Consider the following 25,021-nt stretch of genomic DNA (forward strand, 5'->3'; position numbering starts at 1 on the left):
GGGGTGGGAGGGAGGTGTTCCTAACCTGGATCTGTCAACTTGTTTCTTTAATAACTACATCTCAATATAATAAATTTCCTTTATAATCCTAAGAATTTTATTTTATGCATTTAAAAACATTACTATAAGAAGGGGTTCTGAAGCTTCAGATGGCCAAAGGGATCTATGGCATTAAAGACAGGTGAGGAACTGATCCAACCCAACCTTTTCCTTCCGCAGCCAAGGAAACTAAATCTCCAAGGGACAAAATGAATTAATTTCCTAACAGAAAGTGAGTAGCAGAGAACCTTGATTCCAACCCAGGCTTCCTTAGCTCTCAGTATAGTGTTCTCTCCATAATATCACAAATCCCAACATTTAAAGAATTTTTTATATATTCTTGGGAATTTCACTTTTGAAAAACAGCTGGTAATGCCTACTTGAATTCCTTTTAGCCCTTATCCACGTAAGAGTCTATGGGAAGCAACTATATGGTTCAGAAGAGAGTGCGCTGGGCCTGGGTTCAGGAAGACTTGAGTTCAAATTTGGCCTCAGATACTTAGATATGACCCTGGGCAAGTTACTTAACCTCTGTTTGCCTTAATCCACTGGAGAAGGAAATGGCAAATCACTCCAATATCTTTATTAAGAAAACCTCAAGGAGGCATCTACTTGGCGCAGTGAGTAGAGCACTTGGCCCTGGAGTCAGGAAGACCTGAGTTCAAATCCTGCCTCACATACTTCACACACTTACTAGCTGTGTGACCATGCACAAGTCACTTAACTCCAATTACTTTGCCTTCCCCCCTTCAAAAAAAAAAAAAAAAGAAAACCAATGGACAACATTGGTGTGATATAGTCCACAAGGTCAAAAAGAGTTGGACATGACTGAATACTCAAAAATCTATACAGTAAAGGACAGGATGGACCTGAAGCTGGAAAACAAAGACCAAATACCAGCACTGACAAAACTTGTGTGATTTTGGGCAAGTCCCTTAACTCCCTCAGCCCTAATTTCATAATCTATAAAATAAGAATGTCAATAATGCTGAGACCACTGATGTTACAATGTCATTGTGAGATCCAAAGGAAGTAATACAAAAGCATTTATTTATGGTAAGTTTTGTCGTTGCTGAGTCTTTTTCAGTCATGTTCAACTCTTCATGACCCCCTTTGGGTTTTGTTTTTTTTTTGCAAAAATACTGGATTTGTCATTTCCTTATCCAGCTCATTTTCTAGATAAGGAAAGCAAGGCAAACAGGGTTAAGTGACTGGCCCAGGGTCTAAGTGTCTGAGACTGGATTTGAACTCATAAAGAGGAGTCTTCCAGACTCCAGAACTGCATTCTATCTATTGTGCCACCTAGCTGTCCTATGGCAACAGTAGCAAATCTAATTAGGAAAAAAAAAAGCCTTGAAACTCAAAGGTAGATTTAATAATAAGTAAATAAGTTAGCCAGCCAAAAACAATAACAATTAGGAATCATAACGAGTTATCATTTATAAAGCGCTTTAAGGCTTACATAATGCTTTACAAATAATATCAAGTTTTATCCTCAGAACAACCCGGGGAGGTAGGTGCTATTATGATCCCCATTCTACAGAAGAGTAAACTGAGGCAGAAAGAAGTTGTGTCTCACCAAAGTCACACTGCTAGCACTGGGGGCTACATTTGAACTCGGATCCATCCACTAGTCCACCTAGCTGCCCATACATGCCCACAGACAGCTGATATTGCTAGCACATTTAATGCTTTCTATAATTTGTTCCATGTTCTATCTGGAAGCTTTACTACAAGAAGTAAATGTCCCTGCCCCATCCCAGGGACACTCATTTGCATATGATTTTCCTCATAGGACTAGAAAGTTGCACAATTAGTGCTCAATTGTGGTAGACTCCCTGTCATCCTGACAAGTGTAATTCTACAGCAAAAATGTCTATTTTTTACTTGAAATTCTCAATTACTGTTTTTTTCTATTGAGTATGCACTGAGATGTAAAATCCCTAACTTACCCTTCTCTTGTTTTTAAGAAGCAGTAAGCTAGTCCTGCCAGATGAATTCTTTGTGAAACAGTGTAATGGTAATAGGCATTTGAAGACCTTCCCTGCTTTGAAGATATACCCTGTGCCCTAATAGGCTGAATGTCATTATATGGAACCTGTGGTGGGAAGAGTTTGCTGAAGGGTGAAGAAGAGCCCAAAGGAAACTGGGAGTCAGAGCAGCTAGACTGGAGGGAGGGAGTATACACCTGAGGGAGACAGGCTTGTGAGTAAATGTTGATTTGTGGGAAGGCTAACAGATGTTGTGGCTCTATGTCCTGCTATGGCTTATTAACTTATTTGCTACTATGATGGAACTGGCTTACTAGTTTTGGGATTCAGTTTTCTGGTGTCTGAATAAATGTTTTGCTTCTGTCTCCTGCATGGAGAGTCTGTTATATTTTGTAATTGAGCACGATGCTGGCATATTTACAGTGGCCATCAGCACTGTGAATATTGCATTGGCGCTATAAACAGGCAGCCAGAAGACAGTGTCAACTTCCGGGAGGTTTTTTCTCTTTCAAAGGCATTTAAAGCTTAAGTCAAAGTGCTGTGGAGTCTATGAAGTGATTCATTATGAATACCAATCCCCATGACAGGGCTCTCAGAGTCCTCCTTCTTACACTCCCTTCCAGTTCCCACTTGGGAATCTGAAGTGGCCTGAGATATCCCAGGGTCACTGCAGCTACAAGCCTAACAGGGGAAGGCCGATTCCATAAAATCAGATGTGGGAAATGGGGAACGGCTCTCCCTGATTCTGAGCAATTCCAAGGCCTTCCCTAGATTTCTGTTATATTTGGGGGAGAAGGGTAAGAAGAAGTAAGGGGGTCTGCTAATGCTAATAGTGGGAGAGAGGAATATTTTACCTAACAAATCTGTGACAATCTCCCTTAAATCATTCTAAATGTCAAATACTTGGGGGCAGGGGGGAAGGGAAGAAGTGTGTGTGTGTGTGTGTGTGTGTGTGTGTGTGTGTGTGTGTGTGTGTTTTGAATTTTGATGGCTCAAAGTGAGTGCAAATATCAACTGCTTCTATTCGGGGCAGAAACTCGAAGGGTCTTCCTCTCCCAGACTGATTCTTTAATGAAGGGCAAACTAGGCTATCTCTTACCTCAATTCTTACCTAGCCTTTAATTTTTGAATGGGCTTTGCTTCAGACAAACTGAGATCTGGGAAAGACCTTTGCTTAAAAAGGCCACAACTTCCCACTGCATTCAGGGCATTGCCAGACATCCTGACCTGTCTTGTGACTGGACTTGGATGACTCTGGAGGAGAGAGTGAGGCTGATAACTCTGCACAGCCCTGCCTCACTTCAGTTCCATTTACACACCAGTCAAGATATCACCCTTATGATGTCATCGGTCCTCTTCAAGAACAAAGATAGAACAACAACAATCTTCAGCAGTTACTAAAAATTGCATTGGAGAACATTCTGGACTTGAAGTCAAGCTCTGAGTTTGAATCTTGCTTTAGCAACTTAATAACTATATAACCCTAGGCACTTAACTGTTGAGTCTCAGTTTCCTCATTTGTAAAGTGGAGATGGTTGTTATGATGATCATATTAGACAACACGTGTAAAAATCCCTTTGTAAACCTCAAAGTGCAATACAAATGTTAATTATTATTGTTATTATCAGTATTAATTGGTGTTTCAGGGCAGGAATCAAAGGGTCACAGAAGGATCTCAGATGTCATCTAGCTCAATTCCTTAATTTCAGAGATGAAGAAACAGAGGTTTCTTCAGAAACCAGAGATGTGAAGTGGCTAAAGTCACACAGGTGCTAAGTAGCAGGGCTGGGGCCTCCACTCTATTTTCCATTGGGCCATGCCTTCAGCCTCTTCCTTTGGGTTGTCTGCCTTGTGGGCAGCACATACTGAACATCCACTGTGTGTCAAGTTCTGTGTGGGACATTCCTATGCAGTGAGAATGACTGACCTTTGGGTGAGTCTGAAACACAACATGATCCTATGCTGGCCTTCCAGAGAATACCATATTTCTGGGTGTTCTTTTCTATGTGACAGCTTCTTCAGCAGTTGGACTAGGTCATAATGCATCATAGGCCTAGAGCTGGAAGGAATTTAAGAGACCGAAAACCTCCTCATTTTATGGAGGAGTAAACTGAGGCCCAGAGACATTAAAGTGACTGTTGGCCTATAAGGTGATCATATGCAGACTACATATTGTGTCACTTAGTTTAATTACTGACACACATCATTAATGTTTTAAGGGGGGGAGGGGGTAAGATAAGATTACACTTTGTAAATAAGCAGGCCAAGCCTATTACCTGGAAAGCTTTAGCCTCCAATAAGGCAAAATACCACTAAGGGTTTTTAGTTGTTCCAACATTCGCCATTCTTATATTGGTATAGAGCATGTTTCCATGGGCTCCACTGAAAAAAAAGAAAGAACTAAAATGCTATTTAGAAGCTTCAATTTCATGGACCCCTAAAGGCCTCCAATAAAGCCTCCAAGAAGGCAAAACACCACTAAGAATTGATAGGCTGTTCCAATATTCGCCATTCTCATATTAGGACAGAGAAACAGCATGGTGTAGTGCATAGCCCTTGGAGTCAGAAAAACCTGGACTTCAAAGTTCACTTTTATTAGCTTTGTGAACCAGGGCAAGTCACTTAACTTGTCAGTGCCCCTAGGCAATCCTTTAAAGTTACAAGCTGCAAAAGCAGGTTTCTGATGTTGATGAAATCACAAGACTGGTACAAAATGAAGAAAGACACATACAAATCACAAATACACAGAGACCATCCTCCCTCCTCCAAATTGGCCCATGCAAATTAAACAATGTGTGCCCTGGGTCACACAGCCAGCATATGCCAATCTACATATAAGATGACATATGTGTAGGACCGGAGAAGAAGACAGTACTAATCAGTAGTGCTATGGTCAAGCAATAAGACTTAGGCAGTCTTAGAAACAGTCAACTTAGAGATAAGTCATACATAAAAGCATGACCACTGGGTTCTATTCTCATAGCTAACTTCTTCTTCATTGTTTCAACTCTCTCCATTTCTGTTAGTGAGACCCAGCTGTCATAGGAAGAAATACCTACTTCATCTGTCCCCTCCCTCCCAGGAGTCTCTATTAGCCCTCTCCTACAATCTCTATCAGGGTTGCCTTAGGAACTTTCACATTCTAACTGCTGCCTACTGAAGCACCAGTCCTATAGAAGCCACTGGAAGACTACCCCACTTTGGTGTAGTGGACAAGGTCTTAGACTCAACCAGGAAGATGAGTTCACATCCCACACAGCCTTACTAGCTGTGTGACCCTGGCTAAATCACCTAATCTTTATGAGCCTTAGTTTCTTAATCTATAAAATGACAGAGTTGGATTCAATGGCTAAGATTCTTTTCAATTCCAAATCTATGATTCTATGATTTCATGATTTCTTCTGGGTATCTCTTGAGCACCACTGCCAATAGATCTGGATCAGCATAAAAGTACAGTCATGTATTTATGTGGAGGGGAAAACGACTGCCCTTATTACTTGGATGGGGAAGTAGGGAGTGGATTTGTACTTAAAATGTAAAATTCACTATCCCATTGAAACAACATCACAAAAAGTATGCAAGTTCATGGTTCAGTATGTAACATATACACATGTATATAACTTAAATGGGCACCATAGGCAACCTCCCCATCATTCACAGCAGGAATTCTTAACCTTTTTTGGATCATGGATCCCTCTGGTGGTCTGGTGAAGTCTATAGCCCCCTTCTCAAATTATTCTTGCTGCTTACATTAATAGAAGGAATGCTAAATTCCAGTAAGAGGTTAATGAAAAATAAGTTCATTATTCAAGTTCATGAATTCTCTGCAATCTATCCATGGATTTCAGGTTAAGAACAACATGTTTTTCTATGAGAAAATACCATCTAAGCTCTAAAACTCTGATTTAACAGAACTTCTAAAGTGTAATTAGTCCACTATTAGGGATCCCTACTAAGGGATAATAAATAATAAATAAATCCCTAATAAAAGGTATGTTTCTTTTCAGGCATGGTGCTTTGTTCAAATCTTGTTTTAAGTGACCCACAGGAATGTCCTTTTGGCATACGAGTGTTTGACAACTGTGAACATTTCAACCACACAACTGTAGTCTTAAAGCTTCCTGCTAAATCCCCCCTGCACCAGAGACTACCAACTCTGCATATGTTTAATATTAAAAGAGTAACAACCCATGGCACCCAAGGACTTACAACCAAGATGAGAGTGGTAAGAACTTTGCATGAAAATACGGTATGAGGAAGGAAAGAGGGAAAAAAAATGTTTAACTAAATTTCTCTGCCCGTACTCATATACACAAGCTTTCTATGTGTAGGAATCAAGAGTGCTTGAAGGGCAGGCACAAATACACACAAAGCCTTATGTTAAAAGTCAGATTGGACCAATGTGCCAATTTTTCCAACACTCAGGTAAAAATTTTTGTAGATTCTGCCTTCTTTCCTCTTTAAAAGAAAAAATGAAAAGAGCTTCTGGAGGAAAGAACTGATTACATAGAGATGGCCTTCTGTGCAACTGTTCGGTAGATAACAAAGTTTAAAGATGATCAGGGAGGCAAACCAGCTACAAAGAGGTGAGTGGGGCAGTGAAGACCAGGACAGAGGCTATACTTCAGTCATTATTTTCCATGTGCTCTTGCCTCCTCCTGCTGGCTCCCACAGTCTGCCAGCTTCCATTTGTGGTTTTAATTCTGAAACCGTTTGTTTTTCTGATATAGCCATAATTCAGAAATCAGAAAAAGCCGACTGCCCAATCCAACAACTGTAAACATCAGGGCATCTTTCTGGATTCCCTTTAATGCCACTGCCTCTGCTCTGTACCCACCTTGTTTGCATTTTGTTTCTTCATTAGACTGAGCTCTCAGAGCACAGGGACTGACTGTCTTGCCTTTCTCTACCAACTCTGAGCATGACTTAACTGATCTTAGGAGTACCCTCAAGTGTCCATCTAATTTATATTTTCAAAAATAAGGAATAAAGAAAATTCCCAAAGAAAGGCTAAAATCAGTCACACATACATACCTTATCCCTCAGATTGGAATTATTCATTCCAGTTTGCCATTTATTTTTCAAAAATGAAACTGCGGCATAAATGAAATATTCTTCCAAAATTTTACTGAATAACTAGCTTAATTTGAAACAAGCCAAATTTGTGTGGAAAAAGTGATAGAATCATGGAACTTGGACTCAAATTCCACCTTTACTGCTGTGGCCTTTAAGCAAATCACATAAACTTTCTGTGCCAGTTTTCTCATCTTTAAAATCAGGGGATTTAAACTAGACAACGTCCTAGAAAAAACAAAAACCCAAAAAAACTATTGCCCTATTTTAAAAGTTCTTAAAACACAAATATTTATGTGTGTGCATACACACACACAATTTCTAAAATAGTTGATTCCATTCAAATTCTTGGCTATATCATCTGTGATCTGGCTATGAATTTTTTAAAATGACTTATAAATTTCTTTTTTTTTCTTTTTAACCATTATGATATACGACCAAGAGATGACCTAAAAAACGGGCCTTTGGGAAACAATTTATGGGTGACTTTGTAAAGGGCAATGAAGGAGGCTAAGTTGGTACTGATACTAAATATTTCTTTTCCCTTAGAAATGACATTTAGAAAGCACAAAGAGAAAAGAAAAGATGTGTGTGCCTCTTTATTTTCCTTCCCCTAAGGAACTAAGTTTTTTCAAATGGACTGGGGGGGAGGAGGAAGGTTTTGCCTTCCCAAGATAATAGTCAAAGAAGTAGTTGGCATGAGTTTGTCAAAATGATACCTCAAACTGAGGTAGGTGTGTGTGTGTGTGTGAGTGAGTGAGAGACAGAGACAGAGAGAGAGAGAGAGAGAGATTTGCTTTGAAAAGTTAACATATTGCAAAGTTCCTCTGAAGGAAAGTACCATGATAAATGAAAAAAAATCTAAAGACAATTTTTTAATAAGGAAGAAAAAAAAGCAAACCTCTCCCAAACTATCTTCCTGATGATTAGCTTTCTTTTTACCTTTCCAGACTAAACTACTGAATGCTTTGGAACAGAGTGCACTCACTGATGGCACCAGCCATTCTTGCTTCCTCGCTACGGAAGCTCTCCAGGCACAAAGACAACACGTGAATTATTGCTGTCTGCCAACAATAGATCTTAGTCTTGTGATACACCGGGAGGCTCTTTTGGCTGCCTGGCACTTGGGTTCTGACGGCTGCCAGGAGGCTAATGAATCAAGACCATGCTTTTACTAGGAAGATCTCTGGCATGCCAGTTTGTTCTTGAAACCAAATAACTCTGATCTCATAAAAAGAGGGGTTTCTGTATGTAATAGGTGAAAGGAATGAGGGAAAGAAAAGTAAAAAGGAATGTCTACTTGGTGATCTATGTGGCACCGAAGACCAATTGAGCCCTGATTCAAGGGTGGCTCAGAACCTCTAAGAGTAGTGAAATGGGAAACAGGCAAAGAAGCTATCAATGCAGCTACGGTGATTTAGTCTCAGGTAACTGAGACAAGCATCCAGCTCCTGGAACAAGACACAGACTTAGTAATGCTATTCACGAGCAACAAACAAAAACAACAGATATAAACTCATTCTTTTTATTTAACATTCTTCCTTAACAGACCATGTGTACAAACCTTGGGGTAACAGGATGCTTAAAGTGGAAATCATTTCTGAGATGTGGCTTACCAAAGCAGGACTTGGCCAGTTTAGCTATAAAGTGTTCAATGAATGGGTTTGCCATTGTTTTCATATATATAAAAAACACCAATTATTCAGGTTGGCCCTTACTGCCCCTTCATAGTCCAGCTCCAGCCCACCTGTCCTGACATTTCCCATCACTCATTCCCATAATCTACATTCTGCCCCGAGTGAATTACTTGTTTGTTCCCTGAACTGGACATTCCAACTATTGCCTCCCTCCCTTTGCATAGGCTGTTTTCTCATTCCTGGAAGGTAATCCTTCATCATTTCTGCCTCTTAGAAGGCTGAGCTTTATTTTGGGATAAGTAGATTTGGAGCTGGAAGGGACCTCTGGGGTCAACTAGTCAGTTTGGAGCTAGAAGGAACCACGGGGGCCATACTGTCCAGTCCTCCCATTTTACCAAATGAAGAAACAGGCCTGGGGAGATTCAGTGATTTGCCTAAGGTCACACAGGTAGTAAGGATGAGACAAAGGATTTGACTCTAACTCCAGAGCTAGGGCTTTAAAAAACAAATTCTTTCACACACTGCTTACTTCAACTCAGATGAGTCTTTGTATAAGAAACCTTTCATGATCCCAATTTTTAGTGTTTGTTCCCTCCTGAAATTTCTTTGTATTAATTTATATTTAAATATCATCCCTTCCTCAAATAGAATATAAACTCTCCTTGTGGGTAGTGACTGTATTTTTTTCTCCATTCCTCACAGTTTGGATGTAGCAATTTGCTTGAAGGCTTTTCTTTGTCAATGTGAATCCAATACAACATTCACAATGGCATGGGAGCACATTTTAAGCCTTGCTTAGGATACATTCCATTTAGAAACATATCATTCTCATAATCTCGAGAGAACTCAGTGCTCAGTTCAATACTTTTGACGATTTGTGATCGCTAGTTGTTTCCTGAGTTCTGCAAGACTTTCGCATCAAGGGTTCCTCACTTTTTTTTTCTTTGTATGATAAATCCCTCTTGGCAGTCTGGTAAAGCCTCTGGATTCCTTTCTTCTCAGAATAATGTTTTCAAATGCGAAACATTAAGTACATAGGGTTACAAAGGAAACATCATATGCAGTCATCAAAATGTTCTATAAAACAGGTTCAGGGACTCCAAGTTAAGAACCCCTGGTTTTGTTCCCCTGAAGAAGTGTCAATTCAACTACCAATAATGAAAAAAAGAAGCAAGGAAAGAAATGGATGTTGTGTCGCACTTAACAGGCAACTCAAGCAAAAGAGCATTCTACACCCACCATATTACCAATATACAACTCTGATAATGCAGCCTAAGAAGCCTTAAAAAACAGTCACTATTTTTGCCAATAGTCAAACACAGCCACTAGGAAGAGTAAGCCTATCAGAAAAGCTGAAGCCCCAATATTAAAAGAGTACTGTGCTAGAAATAAGCTATGACGCTATCTAGGAAAGTCTCTGCAGAGAATAGGAGAGCAGGATGTAGACAAAGAAAAGTGGGGAAATAGCAGAATATTCTGGGAGAAGAAATAGAGAAATGGGGGTGTGGAAGTAAGGGTACATCAAATGCAAATATAAATAATTCCTCTCTGAGATCACAATCTGCTATTCATTCACGTCTCCCTCGGCCTTATTCCTCAACCCATCCTTCACCTCCACAATGACCTTTGGTCTCTCTGTACCACTTTCTGTTCTCCCAGTCTACCTCTTCTCTCCATAGTCCTGACCAATTCAACTACATATTATCTCCTACTCTCCGTATTTAATCCCTTGGCCAAGTCTTGGTTCTGCCTCTACAACCTCTCTTTCCTATTCTCTCCACTCACATGATCCTTCAAGACTTCTTAGACTACTGTAATAGCTTCCTAAGTGGTCATCCCTTCTCCAATCTATCCTTCACCCAGATCTGATGATACCATCTCCCTACTCAAAAGTGGCTTCTTGCCTCTGCAATAAAGCCCAAGCTCTTTCCCCCCCCATATCGCTCTTCTTCATACCCACAGACACCATCCCCCAAACCTAGCCTACTTTGATGTTCCCTGGACTCTACAAGTCATCTCCCATACCAGCTAACTCCCGGCCTTTAGAATATGTTCATTTCTGATATCTATTTCCTACAACCCTTGCTTCAGGGCTCATCTCGAGTGGCATTTTCTCAAGGAGGTCTTTTCTGAAGACTCCACCCCCAACCCAAGAATCTGTGCTCTTTCCCTTCTAAAGTTACGTCCTACTTATTTACTTTTCAGTGGATATGTTGTACATTTTCAGTAGAATGTAAACCCCTTTTAGGCAGGGACTACTTAGCTTTTACCTTTATATCCCTAGTCCCCAGCATTAGTGTCCTAATGAATGTACTGAATTAGAAGTTGTAAAGTAAAATCTGATTCCAGGTTCTCAGCTGTTTCCACTACCACACACTCCCTCTGCATGTATTTATGACATCACCATAATAAACTACAAGCTCCATCAAGGCAGGAAACGTGACTTTTGGAATTCTGCATCTCTCTCAGCACCTGGCATAGTACTTTGCACATAGTAGGTGCCTAAGCAGGATCAGCTGAATGAATACATTTTTATGATGACCTATTCCAGACTTTGAGGCACATAATCTAATAAATACCAAAGTCGCACTTAATTAGCAACATGTGAAATAGCCCATGGAAATTTTAGGATGAAGGCTGGCTTAGTCTTTACACCTCTTTATACTGTCAGCTGATGTATGCATTCAGAAAAGGCAGACTAATTTTAAATTTATCTAAGCAAGATCCAATTAGGAACATAAATTTGCTGCAAACACATTTGTGTGATACATTTATGCACCAATTTGAATTATGCACACCAGTGCTAACTCTTACTGATATGGATAATTAAGATTTGAGAGTGAATATATATGAATACATATATACACAGAGATATGTGGTAGACCAAAAAGCTTTTAGTTTTCTGAAGTTAGGCTTTATGTGATTGGCTGTGTCTGCTCTACAGAAACCCTTTCTTCCTGCCAAGTAACTATGAGACCTCTGGAATAGCTCATCACACACTATAATCTCCCCACCCCAATCTTCCTTGTTGGAAACTTCTAGCAACCATGCTGCTTGACATTCTACCTCCCCCACTCATGGCAATAGGTGTTGGAAAAACTAATCAGGGTGAAATTTCACCCCTCCCTATAGAACCCCTATATTGTCCCTGTTCTCTTGGGTGGGGACCACCTAGCAGTCTCGCACCCAAGAACTAGAGGAATGGCAGAGCTTTTTTCAACCTTAGTACCAGGACAGGAGGGCACCTGAATTTCTCTTTCTTCTCCTGCCAGTCCTAATGATCAAGGCCAAGCATATATCCACTTTCCCTTTAATGTTACTACTTTCTATGTTCTCTGTATTTATATTGTAGATAGCAATTATGTATCTGTTGTCCTGTCATTCCACCCCTCTCCTCCCCCATTAGAAGGTAAACTCCTTGAGAGAAAGGATTGCTTCAGCTGTTTCTTTCTACCCCCACAGCAAAGCACAGTGCCAAGGATAAGTACTTATTAAATGCCTGAATGTCTTAGACAAAAGAGATTCCAATGCATCCTTGTCCCTTTTCTCTTTGTCTACCTAAAATCAACTATCTTTCTATGTGTCCATAATAAAAAAGTCTACAGGTTTCAGTATTATTAGTTGGTTTGCTTCTCTGGAAAACACTAAATCCTCTCAAATCAGCAGCAATGGGTAAGGAGAATTTGCTTAATTATACCCCAAGGTGTACATTTTTTTCAGGGACATCTATCTTTAATTTAAAATTTCCTTTCCTCTCTCTAGTGCTGCTTAAATTCCAAATAGAGGCCTCGTAGTGATTTTAAAAAGCTTTAAACTTAGAAAAGTTCCAAGTGAAGAATAATGTTGCAAATACTTACTGTGAGAGGCTCCCCTTGGAGAGCTTGCAAAATGAAGTTACTGACAACTCGGCCATCATTCATATGCATCCGCGGTCCAAAAGTATTGAATATTCTAGCAACTCGCACTTCAACCCCTTCCTGCAATGAAGAGAGTGGGAAAAAAGCAATATTTTGTTTAACTTTCTCATCTGTATTCTTGGTAAGGGCAAAACAGATGGGGGGGGGGACTTGGTGGAGGGAGAGGAGCATAATCTCTTTATAGAAACAACAAGCTTTATTTCAAATTTTATTATAGCAAAAGGCCTTACCTAACACCCTATCTTCTTCCCTTCATATATACCCTTTGACATTGTCAGGGGTTTTAAGTGTGGAGATAATCAAACCTGACAGTTTTCTTTCTCTTCTTAACCCTTCTGTTGTTTTTGAGATTGTGAACCAGTCTGTCTCTTCCTCCCCATGTTTTTTAAGCACTGCACGTTACAGGCTGCTCCTTTACAGGTCCATCAGCTCCCCTACTCGCCCACACACGAACTGTGGCATGCCCTGAGGCTGCCCTGGATTCTCTGTTCATTTCTTTCTACACCCACTGCAGGGAATTCAGCTCGCATGGCTTAAATAATCACCTGGATATCTTTCGGATCTATATCTCCAGCCCTAAACTTTTCAAGCTCTCTCTCCAATTATCTATTTCTAGCCATCAACAGGATTGTTTCTCTTAGGACCATTATCTAAAATAGAACACATGAATAATACTAAGAATCACCATTCACATTTATGTAACACTTTATGGCCTACAAAATGCTGCCTCCAGATATAAGCTCTACTGTTTGGCATTTATGGCTCTTCATAACTTGGCCCCTTTCTATCTTTCCAGTTTTCTTACACATTACTGCTCACAAACATTCTATGATCTAGCCACACTGGCCTACTTACAGTTCACCCAACACAATCATCCACTGGCTGCTCTCCAGGCTGAAATGCTGCCTTCTTGCTTCATCGTTTGGTTTCCTGGCTTACTTTTTTTTACAACTGAGCTCATCACACCATCTGCAGGAGGCCTTTTTCTTTCCCCTCCAGCTACTGCTACCTTCCCCTCCCTTGGTTTCTCTGTTTTCCTTCAATTCTCAGCTCAAGGGCCACCTTTTACAAGAATTCAGGGAAGGTCTGAGTTCAAATCCAGCCTCTGACACATATTCCCTGAGTGATCCTTGGAAAGTAATTTAACCTTTTAACCACCCCAGGCGATTCTCTAAGACCATAAATTGCTAAACATTTATCCATCTGCATGGCTAAAAGGAGTTTACTCTTTGTAGTTCCCTATACCAATGAAATCACAGGTCTTGTCCTATCACACACACGCATGTATGGGTATACAGATATACCATGCACACCATACAGATATGTATACTGTATGTACATGTATGTATAGCAAACCATTTTAGCATCTTTGTCAAGAAAACCTCAAATGGGCTCACGTAAGTTGGACTCGACTAAAAACAAACACATGCTTATGTGAATATAAAATATCAGCATTTTGCAGAAGTCACAAGAGGCTACATGATTTGCCCAAAGTTGTATGATCATAAGTGTTTACTGTAATTCAGCACATGAAGCCAGGTCTTCTGGTTCCTCCTACTTTCTCCAACTGATCACACATCACCCTTCCCAGACTCTGAAGATCAAAGGCACAAGCGTCCTCTTCATCCTGGACTTTTTTCTGTTTAATAGCACCAAGTTTACATTAATAATCCCACTTTATATTTGCCCAGTACTTTAGAGTTTCAAAGTGTTCTCCTATAAATCATCTTTCCATTCTCACAGCCAGGCAGGGACAATCTCCATGTTACAGACAAGTAAGGTAAGGCCCAAATGGTAAGTGATGTACCGAGGGACACATTTCTAGGAAGTAAGAGTTGGGAGCGATGTGTAATAAACTTGGCCAGTGTTCTTTGCTGGCATTCACTACCTCAGTGATTTTTCAGATCTACATCTTTCTCTTCATTCCCACAGCCACAACTCTAGCTCAAGCCCTCACCACCTCATGCATAGCCTCTTCTTCCCAGTCTTTGCTGATTTAAAGTTCCCCAGTAGCACCTGGCTGAGAAGAGTACTAAGATCCAAGAACAAAGGGCCTAACGCTGTGTCTGCTAGCCTCCCCACTGCAGACACTGCTTCTCCAAGGTACTCTTGCATATTCTAAGGGACAGGCTGCATTGATGCCCAGGCCCCCAGAAAGAGGAATCTGGCCCTACAACTCATCTGGGCGATGTCTCTCCCCTAGCATGCCTGGAATAATTGGTTTACATAATAAATGCTTGCTGAATGAATGAATGTTCGTAGGATTTTCCTGTCGGAACAGGAAGCTGCTGATTCAGATGGACTTTCTCCCTTGTCCTCTCCAGACTCTTTTTAGTGCACTTCCAGGACACTTGGAAATTCCAGTCTCCAGGGGCTGCATCCTCCTTTACCTTTCCCCTCCCCTCCTTTTCTATTCTAACATAGAGCTTGAGAAAGTTTCCTCTGGCGACCTTGAGCAGTTGTCCCAAGAGTGCACCTTTAGAGCCAAACAAAACAATTGCCAAAAAATTGGGAAAGCAGGGAGACTTCTCCTGGGGATCTCTTCCCAGCTCAGGCACACAGAGCGGAGACTGTCAGGAGGCCACTGAAACAGCTCGGAAAACTCTTTTTCCTTACCTTGTCGAGCTCCAGCTGTAGCTGGCAACAGAAGCAGCAGGGTAGTCTCACACAGCCAGCAAGCTGTGCGTGGGACGGGGAAAAAGCTGCTGATACTATTTCTGTTGTTTCTGGAGAGCCAGCTGTGACGACTACAGAGCGAGGAGGGAGACTTTTAGCAGCACCCAGGTTTTATACAAAGTAGACTTGGGGGAAATGGTCTAGCTTACACATGGATGAGAGACAGTATTCTAGAAGGCACAATGAAAAGGGCTCTAAAGCTTCATTACACCCCACTGGTCTAAGGTAATCTTGAGCAATTCACTTCTTTGTAGGCCTTGGTTTCACCCATAAAAATGTCTGGAGTGGAGGAAAAAAGTGGAAACAGGGCTGAAAGCAGAGTCAAAGCCCTTGCCTAAAACTGAATCTGAATTCTGCCCCTCGCTACCTGAGTGACCTTGGGCAAGTGACTTAAGATCTACGGGCCCTCAGTTTTCCCACCTGTAAACTAAATTATCTCTAAGACTCCTCCAAATCTTAACATTTTACATTATATATATATATATATATATATATATATATACACATACACACACACACACACACACACACACACACACACACACTCTGCCTGTAGGTGCTGTTAGTATTTCCTTTTTCCGGGTTAAAAAAACAAAAACAAAAAGGAACCATGAGGTTAAATGACTTGGCTAAGGTGACATATACCGAATGAAGCAGGATTCAAATTCAGGTCTTTCTGATTCCAAGTCCAGTACTTTATTCACTATAATATGCAGCTTCCCTATCAATTTCACAAACAAACAAAAAATCCACACTTTTTTCAGATTGCATAAACCTCTGCCTAAAGCCCAGGCAGTATCACAAATTCTTAAAGTTTTAAAATCCTTGTGTTTATAGTGTTTCTTCCATTAGATTATAAACTTGAAAACTAAGGCCTTAAAGCTACTACTCTCTCTCCCCCCTCCCTCCCCAGCAGAGAATATATTGTTGTCTTCCTGGGTACTCAAATGTTGATGACTAAGGCTTGTGGTTTTATTTGTAGCCTAGAAACAAATAAACTCTTTCCCTACTAAACAAGTCAGAAAAGAAATTTAAAAAGGGGGCTAGAGATGGTGATCTCAATAGAAAATAACTCAAAAGTCACCAACTTCAGTTTTATTAATAGAATGGGGGAAGGATACACAGAAACAGGCAGTGAATGCAGCTTTATTCTAGGAATAGAATATAAAATCTCAGCAAGTTTACACAAATCAAACCAGTGTGCTTGACAGAATAAAAGTCATACCAAGCTCCTGTGAAGTCTGCAACAAATCAAGCTTAACATTACAGGCTCCTAGATCTATAGCTGGAAAGGACCTCAGAGGCCATGTGGGTTAACATCTTCATTTTTTTTTTTTACATATGAGGAAACTGAGGCCCAAGGTCACATAAGTATTCCCTTCCCATTGCAGCCCAGGGATAGAGGGGAGGGAGAGAGACTAAATGGCTTTTACAGTTAGATTCTTCTTTCTGAGAGACTAGAGCAGGGAGGCAAGCAGTCCCTTGAAGAAAATGAAATGTGAACTCAGGTTCTATCCCCAGAATTAGTGTTGTTTTTACTCACTAGTAGATGTTGCCTTGTATGAAAAACTCATCACTGCAAAGACAAACTGGCTGGATGGCCTGAATTAAGTTAGGCTGGAGTTCCATATAGGCACATTCTTAAGTCTTTTCAGCTTGGAAGGCCCTGTCAGTTTCCATTCTACTGCCATGGCCTTCTAAAGCCCAGGGTAATTTCCACACCATGACAAGACTTGAGAGAAGTAAGTCAGTGCTTAGCCTCAAACTTACTGTTACCACCCCCCCTCTTCCTCCTAACACCACCAGCACCAGCCTGCTAGGCTTGCAAATGTTATTTCATTTAATCCTCACAACAACCCTGTACGGTAGGTGCTATTATGATCCCCATTTTCTTAAGAGAAAGAGGTTAAGTGATTTGTCCAGGGTCACACAGCTAATAAGTGTGTGCAGGAGGATCTGAATTCAAGTCTTCCTAACTCCAAGTCTAATACTCTATCTACTGCATCATCTGACAAACAGGAAAAAAAAAATCTTCGCAAATAAAGAACATTTCTCTTTTTCGGTCTCCCTGGAGAAGGATGGGGACCTAAAGTAAAGGAGGCTGAATCCTTCAGTGAGCTCTGAGACTTAAAAAACAGGTGGTTGTGGTCTGGCCTTATCCTCATGTTATTGTGATGCTCTCTGGTCTCATTCTTTCTCAAGGGTTAGGAGGAAAGATCAGCACTTCAAGGAGAGTTGTGGTCCGTAGGCATGTCTGAGTATTTTGTGACCCTCTTTGGGGCTTTCTTGGTAAAGATACAGGAGTGGTTTGCCATTTCCTTCTCCAGCTCACTTTATAGGTGAGGAAACTGAGGCAAACGGGGTTAAGTGACTTGCCCAGGCTCACATAGTCTGAGGCTGGATTTGAACTCAGGAAGATGAGTCTTCCTGAATCCAGATCCAGAGTTCTATTCACTGTGCTCCTTAGTTGCCCTATACTTTAAGGATAGTCACTTTTTAAAATCTGGATTTAAGATTTTTAAATGGCAATTCTCTTTTCAACAGGTGCAGTAGAATCAGTTCAATTTTTCTGAGAATTCATGCTTTCAGAGAAACATTTTACCACCGAGGTTAGAACACCTCAACATTAAATCCCATATGTGGAACAGAGACATAGGCCTAAACTCTCTCTGAAGTTGCCTCATATTTCCTCTCCATTTAAAATCTCTTGTACTTACCATGTCGAGAAGAGCCTTGATTTTCAGGGCCCAGTCTGGAAACCATATACCTCAAAACTATCTTCCTAGTTTCTACTCATTCAAAATAGAATCCTTCCTCTGAATGGCCCAGTGACTTCCCTGCATCTTCCTCATCTTCTCTGCTCTACCAATGTGATTTTCTGAGTTTAAGAGATTATCTCCCTTTTAAAAGAACATTTATTAATAACTTTTATTTTCATACCACTTCTCTTTCCTATTGTATCTCTCTCTGTACCCCCTCCTAGAGAGTCACCCCTAATATGAATAAAGAGAAGTTTTTTTTTTTTTGAAAACTAACCAATGGTCTAAAAAGAGCAGGGCATGTTATGCAGAAAATAAAAAACAAAAACAAAATGCCCCTTCCCTCCCAAAAAAGTGTGTTATTTTTAATTTTTGTTTTCCCTCAATGGTTAGGGTGTGGTGATGTTTAAGAAGTCAAGACTGCGGGTTGGAGCCGTAGGTGGATTAGTTAGGTTCATAAAGGAGGAATATCTGTTTCCTATCCACAAGATATATCCATGGGTTGTGGGGTCACCAGAAGGACTGACTGGGTAGGCAAGTGTAATAATGATGATATATAATGATAACAACAACAGCTAGAATTTGTATATCTTATTTTAATCTCACAATAACCCTGGAAGGTAGTTATTATTTATTATCTTCATTTTTTATAGATGAGAAAATTAAGGCAGACAGAAGTTAAGTGATCTGTCCAGGGCAACACAGAAAGTATCTAAAGAAGGACTGGAAATCATGTCTTCCTGACTCAGTCTAGAATTCTAACTCACTACATCACCTGGTTTAGATTTATGAATGTTATCATAACTAACTGAGAAATTCCTCAAAGTATATCTCTTAGTAATAAATATCTCCTAAGAATACATCCCCTTTACAGGCCAATTTAAAGCAGTAAACACATTTCTTAGAACTCCTGGAATTAATTTTGTAATGCTGAGCTGATCTACTCAATTTTTCCTTGTTCTTTCTCAATTCTAAACCTGCTGGCAAAAATAAATGAAAAAAAAAATCAAAACCTAACTGTTCCAGAATCATAGTTCAAAAGCCTATATTTTATAGTGGCAAACCCCCTACTGACTACAGTGTTGGTAAATTTACACTCTTCACCAAGGCCTCGGAGTCCACAAGTCAGTAATTCAGGAGGCTCACGGCTGAATCACTGTTACTAATGACTAGCTTTCACTTTTGGGTTCTGTGGCTATGTACCATTGTGGGGATAAGATGAGTCACTGGCATCTCACTCTAGACATCGCATTGCTTTTAAAAAAGAAAATCAAGGGAAAAATACATAGATACTGAATGTCTGAAAGGAGAATATGCAATTGTCAGGTCACCCAGAAAACCCGAAACTTGAAAATAAGACGGAAAATTAGTCTTCAACATAGGACTGATACAATAACTTCAGGGAAGCTCACTTTATCAAGTCAAGTTTCTAAGTCTGCTGTCTGTTCTTCCTTCAGAATGTCACTTATTGGTTAGATTTCCTGTAGTGGATGTAAAGTCAAGGGGAAACAAAAGGCCGATTAGCTACGAGGGATACAATTTTGGCTTCTTGAAGGAGATTGAAAAATCAGGTTTTTCAAAACAGTAACTGCTCTTTGATGACATCCAGCCACGCCAGTGAGGAAGGTTTCAGTATCCTCCTTCCCACGTCTATTGCTACCAGCTGCATATAGGCACATGCAGCAGATCTGGGTGGGTTGAGATAATCCATAATAACATGTAACCTACTTTAGCCCAAGCTAAATTAAATTCACTCATTTAATAAGCATTTTTAAGTACTTACTGTTTGCCAGACCATTGTGCTAGGTTCTGGAGTTATAAATGAAAAATATTTCTGCCCCATAAGTAGCTTACATTCTAATGGAGGGAGGGCAATAAGTAAATATGAAATATAATAGAAACGGATTGAGACATAGAAATTTTTTTGACATTCAATGTAGGAGTGTTTTGCATATTTATTACAGGGGTTTTGTTTTTTCTCTTTTTCAAGGTGGGGGAGAAGGACACAGGGGAGAGAGATGGTGGATTTTTATACATGGAAACATATAAATTTAAGAAAATGAAAAAAAATTTTAAAATAAACTCTAAATATAACAAGGTGGGGTTTTTTTTTGGTGGGGGATAAGGGGGAGAAAAAGCTATTAACCAAAAACATCAAGGCCAACAGCCAGCTCTAAACTGGCAACTGGGAAGGAGGGGATCAGGAAGGGTCTTGTTCAGAATAAACTACAATGGATAACATGGCAGAAAGAAGTGTAGATTGTGTCATCTTGGGTGTGCCCAAAGTAAGGAAGCCCCGTACATCGTTCAGAGGGTTCTACAGCAAAACAAGGCCTTGTGTTCTGCCACAGACAGCAGCCAAAGAGGGTGCCCACATACAAACAATATGCCTATGCTTCAGAATAATCCAAAGATGTGAAATTTGACATTTAGAACAAAAAAGCTCTGACGACAACTGGTTTACCACTGAACTAGTACTTCCTGATTTTTCTTCTTTAAACTGGAGCCACCACGACCTACTGAATGCCTTCAACTTTCACCTATCTTCTGATGAACACTTTCTGTGAAACATAGTAGAGGAGCCAGCTACTGCCTTGCTGATTAAAACCTCCATGTTTGGAGTAGCAGATGGTATTTCTGGGGCAACTTTTTTATGGATCTTCAGAATAAGAAGTGGTAACAAATGTCATGTGAATGTGGCTATGGGTCAGTTACTCTGGGAATAGTCAAAATACTGTGGTTGCCACACACAGACAATGCTGATTTCTTTAGATGTTCGGTACATTATAAATCCCTGTCCTGCCCCCTCAAACTCCCCCGCCCACCTCAACACACACACACTCAACACATGCTTCATTACTTTGCAGTGACCTGATTCAGATGTTCTAGGCAAATGTGTAGGAGAAAAAAGTATGAGCAAGAGGCGAGAGTCCGGCACTGACTGTGGCCATAACTACGGTATCCATGTAGTTAATGACACATATTACATTATCCGTTATCATGGATACTACACTATCCAGAGAGTGAAAAAAAGTCTGTTTCTAAATAGCCATGAGACCTTGGGAAAAGACTGTTTGTTCATCTATACAATTAGGGGCCAGGGGTATGTGTGTGTGGTATCAGATTAGGTATTAGATAGTCAATCCAATTCAATAAGCATTTATTAAGAGCCTAATATGTCTAAGTTAGGTGATGCAGTGGAGAGAATGCCAAGCCTGGAGTCAGGAAGATTCATCTTCCTGAGTTCAAATATGACCTCAGACACTTACTTAGCTGTGTGACCCTGGGCAAGTCACTTAATACTGTTTGCCTCAGTTTACTCATCTGTAAAATGAGCTAGAGAAAGAAATGGCAAAACCACTCTAGTATTTCTACCAAGAAAATCCCAAATGGGGTCATAAAGAGTCAGACATGACTGAAAAACAATTCAACAATAGCAATATGTGTAAGGCACTAGAGATATGAAGACAAAAATGAAATAATTCCTGGCCTCTGGGACCTGCCATTCTATTGTGAGGAAATACAACACATACACAGATAAGTAAATTAAAAAATACCTGCAAAGCAATTTTGAGGGGGGTGGGGTGTGCAGAGGAGGAAGAAACTCTATAATCCCTTCTAGACTTAGTATTCTGGGATACTGAGGTAAGATACTCTGAAATCTGAAGAATCATTGGGAAGATAACAACATAATGAACGATAGTAAATGACATTTATAGGTATAGGGGCTGGACTTGTGTCTTTTTTTTTTTTTAATTTGTTTAGGGTATTTATTTTCCCCATTGTAGTACCCTGGGGGCAGTATTTGTCTAGTTTTTTGTGTTTGTATCTCCAGTACCTACCACAGTACCCTGTATACATTAGGTGCTAAATAACTATTCAACTGGCCAAAAAAAAAAAATCAACCGACAAGCATTTATTAAGTGCTTACTATGTTTCAGGCACTGTGCTAAGTGCTGGGCATACAAATGACAGGTGAGTTCTTTCAACCTTAAATCTATGCTTCTATGAATAGTTAATTCATTCTGGCCCAAAAGTTTAGTGCAGTTCTCTAAATAAATACCAGTCTCCAAGGGGTGTAAACAATCACAATGTTTCATCTATCTTTAATTCTGCTATGCCTGGAAGTACCTTTTGAGGAAGGATTTACTCAGTGTAAAGAGGTTTCTAAGATGAGAAAATGTGTATGAAAAAGGAAAGAAAGCCATATCACCTGGATGTGAGATTTCTCTGCATGCATTCATTTGGCATTACCTTCCAGGCTGTATGGAATCACTGCTGAAATGTGCAAGGATGCCAGTGAGTTCTGGTTCTAAGTATCAACATCAAGGGAAGCCACTTCAGCCCAAGGCTATAAACAACTATTCAGAGCTCTGAAACTCGAGTACAACTGTTGGCATCCATGCAGATTTTAAAGACATGGAGGAAGCTGAGTAAGGGTATAAGAGGTTTGGAAGGTGAGGAAGCCAGCACATCCCATTCACAAAAGCCCACAGTTTGCTGCTAAGAGTCTCACGTATGCTGTAACCCCTGGTTGGACTCAGTTGATTATGAAAGGGCAAATGAACATACAGAAAAAAATTTACAAAGTTCATCTGACATACTTTCCAAGTTCTCACCTTAACATTCAGGTTCATTAGAGGAAAAAAAAAATCTACCTTTCCTTTTAATCATATTCAAAGGGACAAAGGAATAGTTCATTTCTCCCAAAGTCTGGGAAAGGTTGCAGGCATATTAAATAAAAAAAAAATCCACTACCTTCCCATTCCCAGTCCATTAAATATGATAAACACAATTCAGAGGGAGAAAAATAATGTTCAAAACTGATTAGGAAAACCATAGCCTTCAAATATCCACATGAAAAAACACCTTTTCTCCCACAGCCTAAATTCATATCACATGTCCACCCCTAGAGGATCAGTTTCCTAAACTAAACATGATCTGAATGATACATACCTAGTAAATAAAATAAGTAAGAAATTAATAAAACCAGTACCAAAAAGTACTGTGAAAGACCAAGGGCATACCTGTTTCATGTAGGCGTAACACATGGTCTCCGCCACACGCTTTCCTTCATCATAACAGGCTCTAGGTCCTACTGGATTCACATGGCCCCAGTAATCTTCACTCTGGGGGTGGACTTCTGGATCTATTGGAGAGAAACATAGGACTGGCTTTCTTGCTCCTCGTTTCAAGCTTACAAACAAGGCAAATCCACATTGAAAAAGGGAGAGTGTGGAAGATGGTCAAGGTATTATATTTTTATATCGAGACTGATTTGAAGTATAAGGAAAATATAAACAGGATATAATACTGGGGGAATAGTTTGGGATGGTCTAGTAAGAACTCCTTACCCTTCAATGCAATTTCTATATTGCTGAACAAAGGCAAATGTGTGAAATATTTTAATGGGGACCTGAAGTAAATCATTCCCTAAGAGGGTTTTTGGGGTTTTGTTTTTGGTAACATGAATAATTGTGCCCTAATTTATCTGTCTTGTATACTTGATTTTGTATATTTGGGGGGGGGCATCACTTTTCTTTTTCTTTTTTTTTTTTTGCTTTTTGAAGGGCAATTGGAGTAAAGCGACTTGCCCAAGGTCACACGGCTAGTTTTGGTGTTAAGTGTCTGAGTCCAGATTTGAACTCAGGTCCTCCTGACTCCAGGGCCAGTGCTCTATTCACTGAGCCACCTAGCCGCCCCTGGGGCATCACTTTTCTTAGAGCTCTGCCAAGAGAGCTAAACTTCTAAATGAAAATCAATAATCACAAATATTATGTTTTTCATGGAGTTTAACTTCCATCTAAAATGATCACATAAAAAAAAATCTCTGACATCTTTGTGTTTGGGAACTACCCAAAGGTAGTTATCTACAAGTACAATATAAAGAATACTGGACTTAGAATTGGAAGACCAGAGGCAAGTTCCAGTGCCTTCTCTCGTGATTTGTATGCTCTTAGTTAAACCAGCGTAAGTCTCAGGTTCCTAACTAGTAAATGAGAATAAAAGAAAATAAAAATGAAAACAAATTTGCAGTCTTCCTTGGAGGGGCATCATGAGACTCAAATGAGAATGAATATTAAAATGTTCCGATGCATGTAAGAAGGAAACCAAAAATCAGCCTTCAGTAACAACTGATGTTTGAAGAAACATTTAGGTACCATGTATCAAATATTGAGCAACTATATGATTATTTATATTATTTACTTAAATGGAAAAGAAATCATTAAAGACACTCATTGAGGGGTATCACTGGAGCACAAAAGATCACCTAGGGACAAGCCCTTCATTCCACAATATCAAATATAACCTGCAAATACCTCAGGGAAAGAACAGTGTCCCTAAGAACAGAATGTCATAAAACTAAGGGATGAATCAGATCTTACCCCTAACAAAATAGGTTTACATAGAGAGAAGGAAATAGAGACACAAAAAGGAAGGATTCCATACATAAGAAACAAAACAGGAACAAAATCTGTTGGTTTCTCAGAAGGATGAAGACAAACACAATTTTGCTGAGGACCTGGTCTACTATACATAATAGCCCTCATGTTTCATGCAGTAGAAGCCAATTAATTCTATCATTAGCAACAATTTTAGAAAAGTTCCTTATGAGAGGTATTTGTGAATCCCAACATGTTACAAAGAACAATGCCAAATACCAGAAGAATATTTCCTGGTGTACTCAAGGTTTCTCTACTCAAGATAAAGGCTGCCAACGTGAAAGATTCATTTACAAGATAGTTTTCTATGTTATTTATGGTCCAAATAAATGTTTATAAGCAAAGGAGCACATGCCCACATAAAGATCCCAATACGATAGTCTTATCTAGCTTTCTGAGATACTACATACAAAAAATATGCTATAAATAATATTTAGGGAAGCTTTTTAAAAAGTGAATTTCAGAAAATGTATTGTTTCCATAATT

The 25,021-nt window shown here is 39.8% G+C and overlaps 1 protein-coding gene across 3 annotated transcripts in view; it reads right to left on the bottom strand.

The window, feature by feature from the left end:
- The window catches only part of UXS1 (UDP-glucuronate decarboxylase 1), a 138,282-nt gene that overhangs the window by 16,842 nt on the left and 96,419 nt on the right, over positions 1-25,021 (bottom strand). For all 3 annotated transcript variants that reach the window (XM_069093991.1, XM_069093990.1, XM_069093988.1), the window contains 2 exons: positions 23,120-23,241; positions 12,598-12,717 (listed from right to left, as the gene is read on the bottom strand). In XM_069093991.1, coding sequence (XP_068950092.1) covers positions 12,598-12,717; positions 23,120-23,241 — 242 coding nt within the window. The remainder of the gene's footprint in view (positions 1-12,597; positions 12,718-23,119; positions 23,242-25,021) is intronic.

Source organism: Petaurus breviceps, unplaced genomic scaffold (genome assembly GCF_028583685.1).
Source record: "Petaurus breviceps papuanus isolate PSGF00001 unplaced genomic scaffold, PetGlider_PUasm1.0 214, whole genome shotgun sequence".
In the NCBI taxonomy this organism is placed as follows: domain Eukaryota; kingdom Metazoa; phylum Chordata; class Mammalia; order Diprotodontia; family Petauridae; genus Petaurus; species Petaurus breviceps.